This window comes from Charadrius vociferus, unplaced genomic scaffold, assembly GCF_000708025.1.
Source record: "Charadrius vociferus isolate BGI_N301 unplaced genomic scaffold, ASM70802v2 scaffold448, whole genome shotgun sequence".
NCBI lineage: Eukaryota > Metazoa > Chordata > Aves > Charadriiformes > Charadriidae > Charadrius > Charadrius vociferus.
In genome coordinates, this window is record NW_009649753.1 from 169,772 (window position 1) to 183,598 (window position 13,827).

A 13,827-nucleotide genomic window follows, 5' to 3' on the forward strand; every position below is an offset into this window, starting at 1 on the left:
ACTGCTTCATGGCAAGATGGAAATAAAAAAGGGGGGGTCATTTTGGATCTTCTGCCTAATTTGGAGTTGTTGCAAAGGCAAAGAACCAGTTCAGATAGGTAAGAAAAAAAATCTAATTCTCAGATTATTTGCTTACATATTGCTCTGTGTAGGTGACAAATGGAGTTGTCAAATGAAAATGTGCAACATATTCATGTAAGAGCTGTAGGCGTGCCAGATACTGTTTAACATCATACATTTTCATCCTTAATATCAATCATTTAAGTATTATTTTTTTTTTCTTTCGCTACTAGGTAGTTTATCAACTGCTTTATGTCCTAAGTGACTAATCTTAAAGAGGACACCCTCTGGATGCATCATAAAAAAAACGGTGACACCCTTTTCAACACATTTCACATATATTTTTTATAAAAGAAGTATGTAACCATAATGCCTGATAGGCTTGATTGATCAATATGAAATACTGCATTAGGAGTAATCACATTTTTTTGTGGTCTGCTGCACTTTTACCTCCAGGTTTGGTTTTGAACGTCTTACACTTTTCAAAGTTGCTTAATACACAAACAACTGATGTGACAGTTATTGCTGTCTTAGTTATTGTGGCAACTCCACTTCCAAGAATAGCCAAACTTTCTCATTTCCCCTCCTTATTGTGTAGAAGAGTGCTAAATAAATTACCCTACTCCACTTCAGTGCTGCGAATGTCTATGGCAAATCACAGTCCTTTTAAAAAGCTGTTTCTGTAACAACTTTTTGGCACTTGAGTTTGTGTTGCACATTTCTATCATCAAGATCTGAATTTTTCATTTTTCCCTTGTTAGTTCTTTGGTAGGAATATTTAGTAGTATTTTAGAGTGCACTGAGTACATTAATGACTGGTTTTGATTTGATCTGTGATGGATGTTGCTATGTTGATTTTCCTAAATGTGCTACATAAACAACACCCCCAAAAAATTGTCCATTTTCACTTGTCATTCTTTCAGATGGGTCTAGAAGAAATGTTAAAAGCATTTTGTAACAAGCATATCTTATTCAATTCAAGGTGACTCACATTGGCTTTGTGTAGCTCAGTGGTATGAAAACTATTTTCAGAAGTGACGTCTTATAAGCAGTGGAAGTATGTATGTACCTTTGATAGAGGTACAACTCAGAGGTCCAAGACATGATTTTTGGTTAAGATGAGAAACAAGTAGCTCTGAGCTGACTGCTGAAGCTGGTGGCAGCCTCAACTGCTAAGATCAGTGGCTACCATTTTGCTGTAGAGTCATGCCACCTGTGGTATCTCCTGGAAGGGACTGAAGTCAAGACTTTGGACTAAAGTATTGCCTGTGTTAAGAAACAGGACTTCAAAAGTAGAAATGAGATTTAAGCAGCCAGGGTGAGATTCCCCTCACTTCACTTTAGATATCTACAGTGGAACTGTATCTACAGTGTAAATGCTGAGGGGTGCCATCTACATTGGCACCCTCAGCAACCTTTAAAGACAATGGAGAGAAACATGCAGTTTTGGAGCATCTTCTTCCTATGTGGATATGTAAGGTATGGAAGCTGAACTTCTTCTGCTTCTCACTATTAACTTCAAAGAAGCCTGGGCTCACCTATTCACGATGAACGTATCTCTGGCATGGACTTCAAAAATTCAGTGAGATGAAACTTCTTCCCACAAGCTAGTATCTTCCAAAGGTTAACATTTTTTTGCCTTTGAAAATCTCTTCTTTAGTGTTTTTCAACAAAAAAAACCCAAAGCACCTCATATGGGCTGAATTTCTAAGATCCCCTCCTATGACTCTTTCTTTAGTCCAGGTCTCTACTGTTAGTAGGAGTGAATGTGCCACCTGGGGCAATTTCCACTTCCATACATTTGACCATGTTAAGTTCACTTTTCCTGGAACCTGCACATATGTCTTCGCTTCGCACTGCAATGACAGCTACCAGGACTTTAACATCCAAATCAGGCGCAGTGACAAGAATAGCTTCCTTATTTACTTCACTGTCACCATTGATGGAGTGATCTTGGAGGTTAAGGAGACAGGCATCACAGTGAACGGCAACAAGTAAGTAAAGACCATACTGTTGTTTCCTTGTGCAGCAGTTTTATTGCTGTTTCTTTGTGTAGCAGTGTTATTGCTATGTATTAGCAACAGGTGGTCTGTCTAGAGAGTTGTCATATTCTGCAGTGGTGCAAATGGCTGTGTACAGTATCTTCACAGCACTTTGAACACGGTATTGTAGACACGCCACCTATAGTGGTGGAAGAGGCAAGAAGCAGGTAAACTATATCTCCCAGGGATCAACACAAACATATTAAGCAAAAGGCAATGTGTATGTTATAAAAACAGAAGGTGTAGGTTTCCTTAATGTTGCTTTGATTTGGGAGGGAAGGATGGAGGGAAGGAGATAAAATCAACACTTTATTTATAGAAGGTTTAGATTTTGTAGAAACTTTGTATTTTTTTCTCAAAACATTATTTCTGTGGTACTGACCCTACTGTTGCATGCTGCTGTTCAGGAAGAGACGGTCCTTTAGAAAAAGTTTTCTGTTTCCAGAGAGATTAGTCTAGAAAATTGCACTGCTTTGCAGATCACAGCTTTCCTTGGGGTCTTCTTGCACAAAAGACAGAAGGTTCAGAAGTCAAAATCCATGCCTTTAATCCCAATGTGAAATGAACCAGAAAGCGATCTGCAAACAGAAGGGTAAAAATACTCCATAGGTAAAAAGTCATATGCAATGGTAGCTGAAAGTTGGGCATAATTTTAAGGGCAGCCCTCATGAGAAGTACGGTGACTTGTCCCCAGCATGTAAGTATGAAGGCCAAAGGCAAGCTTTGACTCTGGGAAAAAACCCTCACAATCTTGCTGGAGAGAAAATTGCAAGCATATGGGCTGTCTTCTCTTGACAGCCTTCTAGAAGTAACCAAATATAGAATAGCGTCACTCAATTGTAATTATAGTAGTAAAGCCCTTGTATCTTCTAAACCAAAGGTGCAAGAAATCTCCCATCTTTTAGACGTTTTCTGATTTTCTAAGTTTTTCAGGCTCTGAGAAAATGAATGGTAAATGTCTTGGTGAGATGAAAAAGTAATGTAGGTCTGAGTCACGTTAGTACATGAGTAACAGAACAGACCTCTTTTCACACCTCTGTGAATCCCAGATGTCAAGGTTAGCTTGGAAGGATGATGAGAACCTGCAGTATCCTCATGTGGAGGGCTATTTTCCCAGTATTGCCATCTTGCTCCTTATAATCTTTTGGGTTAGGTCTTCAGGATATGTAAATGAGCAGAGCTTCATCCGTATCAGTCAAGTGGCTAATGCAGTATTGACATACTCATGACCAAAACACATTATGTTGTGTATTAAGGTTGGGAAAAGGTCACGTACCTAAGATCACTGGACAAGGTGATCAAATTTAATGCATTGTGTGGATGAAGGCTGACCTTGAAAAGAATGTCCCTAAGGCTTATTTAGCTCCCTTTGACTCTAGTTTTTCTTCTTATATCTCTGAGAGGATTTGATGAGTCTTTTTTTTCAATGCAATCTGTTTTGTTCCTTCCAATTTCCAGGATCCCCATGCCTTTCAGCTTGAAGAGTATCCTGATTGAGGACACTTGTGCTTACTTCCAAGTCACTTCCAAGTTGGGCCTGACACTCAAGTGGAACTGGGCTGACACTCTCCTAGTATGAACAGCCAGTTAGTTGTTTTTTTCTTGGTGAACCTCATCAATGATGAAAAGCAGAGCTGGATGCAGGCACCGTGTTGATATAAGAGGTTGTGGGGGAGAGGTATCGCTGTACCCATAAACTAATAGGGACATACCAAACTAGGTAATAGTTTCATGAGACAGGGGCACAGATTCACAACCCCCAGGCATTCCCAGCTAATATTATATGACAAAAGGTGCCACTGTTAACCCTGGAGGTAGCAACTCTGTAGTTACCTGCTTCCTCCATGGGCCAGTGGCAGCAGCACAGCTAATTCCTCCAGCATTGACTTGTTAGTTACCCTCTGTCTCGACACAAATATTGTCTGGGAAACTAATCTGTATGGCCAGTTCAGACCTTGGCCTCTCTCATTCCAAAGCCTTACCATGCAGGAGTTCCCCTTTATACATACACTCCAAAATATCCTCTTCTGCAACAGTGTATTTACACTTTTGGGTGTGAACACTTGTCCTCCACAATCCGGATTGAGATTAAATAAATGAAAGTTGTATGTCATGTTTTGCAGTTCAGAAACAGAGAGAGGGTAGAAGGTGGATAGAGAGAAAAAAAAATCAGGAAGCAATCAAGTTGTATTCAAATTCTGATTTAATGAAGTATTTACTTCCCCCCTTCCTCTGTGCTAATTAATACCTGATGTATTACAGGCACCACCTGTAGAGTGGACCCAATTTTAGGGTTACACACTTGTATGAAAACCAATGCCTTTTTTTGGTGGACTTGAGTGATGTCAGGAGTACCCTCCAAGCATGTAGGTGTGATTAGGTGCAATAGTTCTATCTAGCAAGGCAATAGTGTGCTAGCTTGACTCTATTGCTCCTGAATCCGGGCAGAACAAGTTGCGGTGGACAGACCCACCCCTAGAAATGCTATGAAGTCTTCCATTTAGCCTATGGACTAAAAAGAGCCTTAGAGACAGCTAAAACCTGACCAGAAGCTGCTTCTTCGCAATATCCAGCATCAGAACGCAGTTATCTGACCTGCCCGGAGTGGAGCTGAGGTACCTTGCAAGAAATACCACGTTTATGTACCAGTGTCTCTGTACTGGGAAACACTGGTCCAAGGATTAGTCCAGTATTCAGCATGCTTCAGTTAGCTGTTCGGTAGGTAGGAATGACAATTGCCAGATTATCTTCCCATTTAAATTCAGCCTGTCTGCAGGTAAATTTTATGGCAGATTTGTAACAGAAAAGGAGACTGCTACAAATCGGTAATGAGTATTTCTGCTCCTGTGCTTTTCTGTTGTGAACCACTTTGTAACATGTGCTGCTAATGGGGGGCAAAGCCTTTAAACTCTGGGTTTTCTCTTTGATTTTGTTTTGTAGCTGGACCTGGAAGAAACATATAAAGAGAAAATATGTGGTCTATGTGGAAACTATGATGGCAGTGAGAAGAATGATTTGATTTTGGATGGTAGGCCATGAAAACAGCATATTCCACATAGAACAGAACTTCTAATATGTGACATGAAACTTTATTGGTTTCCTCTAAGCAGAGATTCAGATTTCCTTACAGGCACTCTGAAATACATGAACATTTTTATATACAGGAGATGTATTTTAAAGGGTTCTGGGATAATTTGGGTTCCTCTGCTGTTAGCAAACTTGCAAGAGTCTCAGACATCTTTGACCCAAATTAATTGCCTGGCTATCATGTCAGGTTTCCCACTGACAGTAGCAAACTTCAAGGAACTTGTAGTTTCAAATGAGGCACCAGTGCATTTTATGTCCTTCCATTTTCATCATTTTACAGTTGGGCATCAAGTGTGATTATTTTTGCTTCTGTAATGACATCACTAAGCCAGAGAGGTTTCACTGAGCATCGTTGTAGAAACCGTGGTGCCATCCACTGACACCTTTGGATATTGCACTGAACTGGAAAGAACAACATAGCAAACAGCTGAGGCTAAAATCCTGTGGCGGGTTATATGAGTGAAAGAAACCTACATCTTGTGGTATTAGTTGCAGGACTGAAGACAAAGTTACAACATCATCCCTTCATCTAATACCCGCACTTCTTAAGTCACCAGAAAAATGTTGTCATCTACCTTACCTACTCAGAAACAATCCTGAGATTTGATTAAAAATACCACTACTAATGGTAGATTTGGGGTTCATTTTCATATTTCATATTAAGCTTTTTGGATGCATCTTGGTCACGTTTCTGTCCTTTATTTCACAAGCGCAATAGGTAAAAACTAAAGCTGGCTCAATTTTTTATGAAGAAACAGTTTCCTACTGAGAAACATTGCTCTAAGAAAAACAGGCTCTTCTTTTATGCATCTGGTTCCACAGATAACAGATTCCCACACCCAGTGACCAGGTGGCCTCCCATGTCCCTCTTTTCTGCTCTGAATACATCCGTCTCCCTGGGCTGAGGCAACAGTCAGTGTGCCTGCCCAGGCTATGATCCACTGCATGTAAAGGTCCTAAATTTCTTCTCACTTTCAGGCTCTTTTCTCTTGAGGAAAAAAGGTATCAGGAAGAAAAATCCTGTTTCTGCATGGAGTAGCTCTTCTTGAAACTTTATTCTTTGTATCCTTCGATATCAGTTGAGAACCTTGGCAAATCACATGGCTCCAAGAGCTCAGGGCTTTAGAATGGCTTCTGTTTCCAGAAAAGTTAGTGGTAAAGTACCTGAGAACAACGCTTCTCTCAGGCCTGCATTTAGTTAAGGGACTGAGCAAGCATAGGAGAATAGATCTGGTCAGAAACCTGTCTATTAAACCAAAAAAAAAAAAAAAAAAATCATAGAATGACAATTTATGCATACTCTCCATAAAAATATATAAATTTCAAACTTTCTCAGAAAGATCTCTCACATCCAGGATCAAGTTTCTGGTAATGCTTTGGGAAAGTGCACCCCTCTGACTAGTGTAACAATTACATACCTGTATCGTGTGCCTGTCTTCCTCCTGCTCCCTCTTCCCATCTTCTCTGGCCTGTAAAAAGTAATCGATTTCCAAATGATTACAAACATATACAACTAAGGCTGTACTTTGAGTTGTGATAGTACAAGTCAAACTGAAATATATGATCATTACACATGCAAATACAAAATCCTGCAATATCAAATACACCCATAATGTACAGAAGTCTTCGGAAGCGATGAGGTGCAATAGAAAGGTCAGGAGTCTCATGTGATTATAGATGTGCAGGCTGACAGCAGGCCTTGATACAAGTGTGCCAGATTCCTGGCTCTAGTTCATCCAAAGTTATATCAGGCTGTCAATCTCTAGAACACAGATGCTGTGGCTAAATTTGGGCATTTGGTGAAGAGCATACTGTCTCAGAACCCAAAGATTAAGTGTATCTTTATAGCCCATTAACTGATCTAAATAATTGTAGGCAATTACTCAGATGCATCTGGGGATTTTGCAGGGTATAAAATGCATCCAAGGCAGTTTGGGAACTTCCACAAAGTAGAGGATCCATCAGAAAAGTGTGCTGATGTGAGTCCAGATGACCGCACTGGAAGACATCCTAGGAGGGAAAATGACAGATGCAGTAAATATGTAAGTATGTGTGGCCAATAAGTATAAACCCCCCTGAACTACAGCCCTGGAGAGACTGTTTGAAACAGGTGTTAATTGCCAAGCATGCACTGAACTGAATTTTTCAGGAGTCCACCCATGAATCTGAGGAAAATGTTGATCTTATAGCTAAAAGGATATCCTATTATCATGTTAAAGACATAGATAGTGGGAAAATGTACAATTGAATGACAGCTTCCAGTCCAAGTAAAAGGACCTCATGACAGAAAATTAGACAGCATAATCTCCCAAAGTCCCTTCCAACCTGAATTATCTTGTCATCCTAGTATTGCGTCATCTGGCATGCACATCCATAAATCTGAAAGTTGGTAAAATGTTGAGTATCGCTTTTCTTTTCCTTCTTTTCTTTTCTTTCTTTCTTTTTTTTTTTTTACAGAAAAAAAGATGCAAGAAACTTATGTCCCGTTTTGGAAACTGCCCCAAAATGGTTGCATTTGATGACTATGTAGAGACCTGTGCTGAGGATATGTGCCACTGTGCAGTTAATTCTTCCCACTCTGATTTGGTTTCCAGCTGCATATGCAGCACTTTAAACCAGTACTCTCGAGACTGTGTCCTCAGGAAGGGAGACCCTGGGGAATGGAGAACCAAAGATCTTTGCTGTAAGTAACTACTGCTCTGGAGATTTCTTTCAGGTTAGATATACATGCATGTATTCTGATCCCAGCAGAGCAAAGCTGGGAGCTATGTTAACTACTGTGAATCAATCTGTAGAAGTACATTGACAGAAATGTTGTTAATGGAAAAGCTTCTACAAATTGAACTGGATTTTGCTCCTTAAATTAGAACTATATGCTTGTTTTGTCCAGTTCTTTCTTTTAAATTTTACTGTGCACAGTTAACTCATAAATAGCCTTGTTTTAAATGTTGACATCTAGTCAGAAGTAGTCACTGAAGAGTCTAATGTGTTTGCCCTTAGCTTATCCTGTGCTTTCATACTCAGTTGTCACAGCTACCGAGCAGAAAATCACTGTAAATCCAGGGGGAAGGCTACAGGTAGTTCTCCCAAACTGCTGGTGTGGATTGGGATAGAAAATTAATGCCAGAATGACTGATGCTTCAGGCAAAAATAAACTATTATGACTCCATAAATGATTCCAGTGTCCTTTGCTTGTATCATGACTTCAGCCAACCTTGAGCTAGTAAAATAATGTGAAATAACTCATATTTCCCAGTGGTACGGTTTTCTCCAAAGATGAAGTAAAAGTGACCATAAAAAGTTCCTTTAGAGGTTAAACAAACATGACACTGCTGGATAGAAAATTTCGCAAACAGGATATGAGGGAAAGGAGGAAGAAGGAGTTGGGTAGCCATACAATGATTTGAGAGCTCTTATAAATACATCATTAACATACCGCATTTTCATTTGGTCTTGCAGATCAGGAATAAAGGAATGCCCAAACAACATGGAGTACATGGAATGTGGAAACTCGTGTGCTGACACATGCACTGACCCAGAAAGGAGCAAGATTTGTAAAGCCCCATGTACGGATGGCTGCTTCTGTCCTCCTGGTAAGGCAATTCACTTCTTCCAATGGGTGACATATATCAAGGGCCAAAGAGGGAGGTTGCTTCCTTTCAGTTAGTGGCATTTTTTTTTTCTTTAACGTTTTACACTAACACCAATGAATAAACTGTTTCTTCTAGCATAATTTGACAACTTTCTTCTGGGAAGAACCAGATCTCTAAAGATGCAAGAACCTGCAACTTTGCAAGATGCACCCCACTGGGGTGGGTTTGGGGTGTGAGGGGACATTTCTAAGGACTAGAGAGAAAAAGATGGTACAGATGTGGAAAAAGGAGAAGTGTTCTCTAGACAGTAAGAACGCAGGTGAAGATGTCTGGTGAGGTGCCTCCCTGTTACAAGGCTAGATCTTGTTGTAGCTTAAGTCACACGTAATATAAATGCATTGCCAGGTATATGCATGTGTAAGTTTGCACATGAAGCAGAGGCTAAGATGAGGGTCTGATTTCTGTTAGATTCACTATTAGAAAAGGATGGAAACTGGCTCACATCCTTGCAATCTGGCACTTGATAATCCTGCTCACAGTGACAAATTCCAGTAACATGCAGAGATTTTCTTTGGGTTTTGCATTGCTTTCATTTAAGCTCTAGTAAGAAATGTTTCCCATCCATTAACACCTCAAAGGGCCTCATGTGGTATTTTCCTTAAAACATATCTCATTCATTTACAGAAACGCTGAACACTCCAGAGTTTTTTTCCTTACCTTAATCTTCCTTGATAGTGTTTCCCAGACTCACTAAAGGAGTATTAACTAGCCAATGTGTCTGAACAGGAACTATCCTTGATGACCTCGGTGACAAAAAATGCATCCCCAGAGACAGCTGCCCCTGTATGTTTCAAGGCAAAGTCTACTCATCTGGAGGGACTTACTCCACTCCCTGCCAAAACTGGTACTGTGGTGAACTTGATTGCACTAACAAGGCAGAGACAATTATTTCAGATCATTGATGAATTGCATTCTGTTTTTTTTCTCCTTTTTTTTCCCTATCCCTAACATTTGTCTTAAATGTTAAAAAAAATGGGTTTGAATTTCAGCAGTACAGGGAACCATAGAGGTAGTCCTCAACCTCATGATGTTACCACCCTTACTTGGAACTGCCAGCAAAGGAGTCAGACCTTTTGCTGGTGTTAATGAGTTACATTTCCAACCACCTCTAGATCTACAAAAGGCTGTTTCAAGGTCTGGATCTCAAAAGTCCTGATGCTTGAGAATTATTTGATTTAGAAAAAAATCCTGTACCTTGAACCCAGCTCCACTCTGCACTAGTGAAAGGTGGTAAGACCTCAGGTATATTTTTCTCAAAACAGTTTTATTTCTTACTCTGATATCCATCTAGTGAATTTACAGTAATATGTGTTATTTGAGCTCCTGTGACACAGCATTTTTCCTTGACCATAGACCTATCCTTTACTATAGGGAGGAATGAAATATGTTGTGGTGCATGGTGGGGTAGGACAGATGTTCTGCAAACAACTGTGGATCAAATATTTCCTGCTTTTTGAGGAAATACTTTTCAAAACCTGATATTTTGAGGAACTGAACTTGGTGGGCTCTGGATGGTTCCCACCTAGCCACATCCTCACTTACTTCTCACAAAGCCTGAGCTAGTGTGGCTGGACTGTTCTCTTGTGTGCACAGCTCTGAGAATTTTAACTGCTCATTATCTCAGGTCCTCCACAAGTACTGTAATGTTACATCAGCCACTTGCTGAAGAGTTGCATCAGTAACATAAAATGTTGCAAGATCCCGCCTGAAGAGGCTCTTTCTTTAAAAAGTCAAGTAAACAATTTAGGCCCTGCAAAACATTCCTTGCTTGACCAACTCAGTGTCTCTCTGAAGGAGCTAGTTCAAAGCCCAATGCAGTTAACTCTCCCATTGAGAGGCATTCAACCTTCACACTTTAAGGGCCTAATATAAAGTCTTCCTCCTCCAGGGGTTTATTAAGCAGCTGAAAAACAAGCTAAAAAGACAGAGAGGGTGTCATCTGTGCAGATTCAGATACAGATGTTACCTCACCTTTCTTCCTTTAAAGCTATGTTTATTCTAACTGCTCCTTTTTGGGTTTTGTACAGTACTTGCAAAGGAGGCCACTGGAGCTGTATATCTCTGCCCTGTTCTGGAAGTTGCAATGTAGATGGAGGATTCCATGTAACAACATTCGATAATAAGAGATTTAATTTTCATGGCAACTGCCATTATGTTTTAGCTAAGGTATGAGCAATCTCTCATTTCACTCCTGAATGTCTTGAGTAGCATGAGGCATTAAGCTGTGCTGGAGCTTTATATGAATTAATTTAATGAAATGGCACCAATCCAGCAAAGCACTTCAGTGTGTGCTGTCTTAAACACCATAAGTTTTCCCATTTGAAATGGATTGCAAGCCAATTGCTTGATGCATATCATCAAAGTTTTACAGCTTCAATATAGTTTTACATCTTTTTTTTTTTAGTAAATTAATTTTCTTATTGGATGCATTGGTGTAGATTTAAGCACTTCTCCTGAAGCGTTCTTCATTTATGACTGTCAAATGGAAATGGATGAGCAAAAATTCCTGCAAAAAGATTGAATTCCATGTGACTGTCTGCAAATACATGAGCCACACAGGTTGATAGCAAGGAAAGAGACTGTAGAGGAAAGTCAGTGAACATCACTGATTTTGGCAATGAAATATAGCAGTTTGTAGTTAGAGATTAAATGCCTGGTTATTTCATTATTCCATTATAGCCTTTCAGAAACACCTATTTTATTTTTTTTTTGTGCTAACAATGTCTGCACATTCCTTTTCTCACACCTTTTCAGAATACTGATGACACATTTGTGGTGATTGGAGAGATTATCCAGTGTGGGACGTCAAAGACAATGACTTGCTTAAAGAATGTATTAGTCACACTAGGAAGAACTGTAAGTAACTTGCTTTAATTAGTGACACATAATATGTCACTTTCATTTAGGTTCACAGATGGGATTTCTCTAACACTGCGGACTCATTTTGGTCTGTTGCAGTTGATGATGTGGCCCATGTGTTTATTGGTTTGTTCTACAAAAGTTATTCCAGTTCTTTTGGATTCTGGCTTTTCCATTTTCTTTAGAGGTAGATGGCTAAAAATTATCTTCGTCAACTCTCTTTTTCATGACTTCAAACTTTTTGACTTGATTCTTTTTGATATTGAGATTACAAGAAAACATCCCCTTCTTTTTACAACAGTTCTGAGTCCCGGGGTTTTTCCTAATGCAATGAACGAAGTTGCAGAATTTTCCAAACAAAGGCAAGACACTTCTCCTACTGAAAATTATACCATGATTCAAACTGAATTCAGTGTATGCTGAGTTAGGGCTGGTATTTATGCACTCCTAAAATTATACAGATTCATTGTGTTGATCTGGTATTTAATTGGTGCAGTCCTAAGCTTGTTAGGAGAACCTCCTTCTATAGTCAATAAAGGAAGATGGGGATCTCTGAAGTTCAAGTCAATCCACCTACAGTATAAGGTGTTCTTCTGGAGGGGCCTGTCTCCCTCCATTGACTACTGAGGGAGTTTGAGTCAGACAGCTCTCATTTTGGGTATGTTACATTTCCAATGAGATGGATCCAAACATACACACAACATCTCACATGTGGTTCTCAAAAAGATAACTAACCTCTTAGGTATGTGAAAGCACTCAATCATTTTTTATTTTTTGTTATTGCCTAGACATTTGCTGTACATTGCTGTATGGCATCCAGACATTGAATTACATTGACCCCAGAGATGATCATGTGTTGAAGACGCTACTTCTAGTGCCTAATGAAGCTTGTCAGCTTGCTATTGTCTGTCTTGTGCCATATGCATTCACTACTGTGTGCTTTTTCTTTTTTCTTTTTTGCTGCAGACTATAAAAATATGTTCCTGTGGAAATATCTACATGAACAACTTCATTGTCAAGCTGCCAGTAAGCAAAGGTAAATGTCCTTCTTCACATCTTCCCCAGACTAGCCTACATCTATTTACAGAGGGATTTCTGCTTCTGTCTCTGGAAAGAACATTGCCCAGCTCATTGTTAGGTCATCTGGCTTAGGTCAATACTAGGTCTGGGACTCCCCATGAATTCTTGCATTACACCGGGTGCACTGATAAACGGAAGATCCTGATTATTCAGCTTCATAAAGATTTGCAGGCGCATGCATCTTTTTCTTTTTTTTTTTCTTTATTTCCTCTTTAGATGGCATCACCATCTTCAGACCTTCGACATTTTTCATCAAAATCTTGAGCTCAACTGGAGTACGGATTCGAGTGCAAATGAAACCTGTAATGCAGCTCTCCATAACTGTTGATCATTCTTATCAGAATCGTACATCTGGTAGGACACACCATGCTCTTTCAGTTTGCTCTCAAACTGGGTTATAGCTGCTTGTCTATCACTTTAAATGAACAAATTATTTGATTTTATATTGACTTTGGTATGTTAGAACCCCTGATTAAATCTACAGCCTTTCTGAAACAAAGCATTTGCTAAACCCTTCAATTTGCTGAAGAAAATTAGATAAAATGTGTGATGTTTAGTGTGCGCAGGTCTTTTAGACTCTATATGTAAAAGCAGGTCTTCATCAGAGACTTGCGAGATGCAGACTATGTTCTTGGTTTTGCCACCAATCTCCTGTTTACATGATTTAAGCTTTTTGTGCTTCTGTTTCCTACCCATGTAATGGGATTACATCCTGTCTTTCTGACCCGTTTTGTTTTGCTTTTGTGATTTCCTTTGCTTATAAGCCTTTGGGGGAGGCACTTCTGTGTCTGCCAGTGTTTACTGAAGCACATTTAAGCGGCTTCCAATCTCTGTGCTATCACTAAGTGCTACTGTAATGCAGAAAAATAATAATTACACTCTAAAGACAGGGTCCTGTCTGATTTGTGGGAACATCAGGAAGTCTCTGAAGGAAAATGGTCTTCTCTCAGGCGAGGTCCATTATAGAGCTAAGAGTGTTCATCTAGAAGCCATTCCTTTTTCCGCTCATGTAGTGATTTCTTCTTTTCTTCTGCCTTCCCCCCCCC

At 39.7% G+C, this 13,827-nt stretch overlaps 1 protein-coding gene across 2 annotated transcripts in view; it reads left to right on the forward strand.

Moving 5' to 3' along the window:
• LOC104291613 (mucin-5B) overlaps nucleotides 1–13,827 on the forward strand; it is a 46,500-nt gene continuing 32,673 nt past the window's right edge. The window contains exons 1-13 of one of the 2 annotated variants that reach the window (XM_009890866.1): nucleotides 17–98; nucleotides 1,799–2,054; nucleotides 3,561–3,675; nucleotides 5,043–5,130; nucleotides 7,098–7,231; nucleotides 7,647–7,872; nucleotides 8,466–8,470; nucleotides 8,662–8,782; nucleotides 9,569–9,686; nucleotides 10,870–11,008; nucleotides 11,597–11,698; nucleotides 12,668–12,737; nucleotides 12,998–13,135. In XM_009890866.1, the coding sequence (XP_009889168.1) occupies nucleotides 17–98; nucleotides 1,799–2,054; nucleotides 3,561–3,675; nucleotides 5,043–5,130; nucleotides 7,098–7,231; nucleotides 7,647–7,872; nucleotides 8,466–8,470; nucleotides 8,662–8,782; nucleotides 9,569–9,686; nucleotides 10,870–11,008; nucleotides 11,597–11,698; nucleotides 12,668–12,737; nucleotides 12,998–13,135 (1,594 nt within the window). Of the gene's footprint in view, nucleotides 99–1,798; nucleotides 2,055–3,560; nucleotides 3,676–5,042; nucleotides 5,131–7,097; nucleotides 7,232–7,646; nucleotides 7,873–8,465; nucleotides 8,471–8,648; nucleotides 8,783–9,568; nucleotides 9,687–10,869; nucleotides 11,009–11,596; nucleotides 11,699–12,667; nucleotides 12,738–12,997; nucleotides 13,136–13,827 lie in introns of both variants that reach the window. The other variant, XM_009890867.1, reaches the window with a different exon arrangement.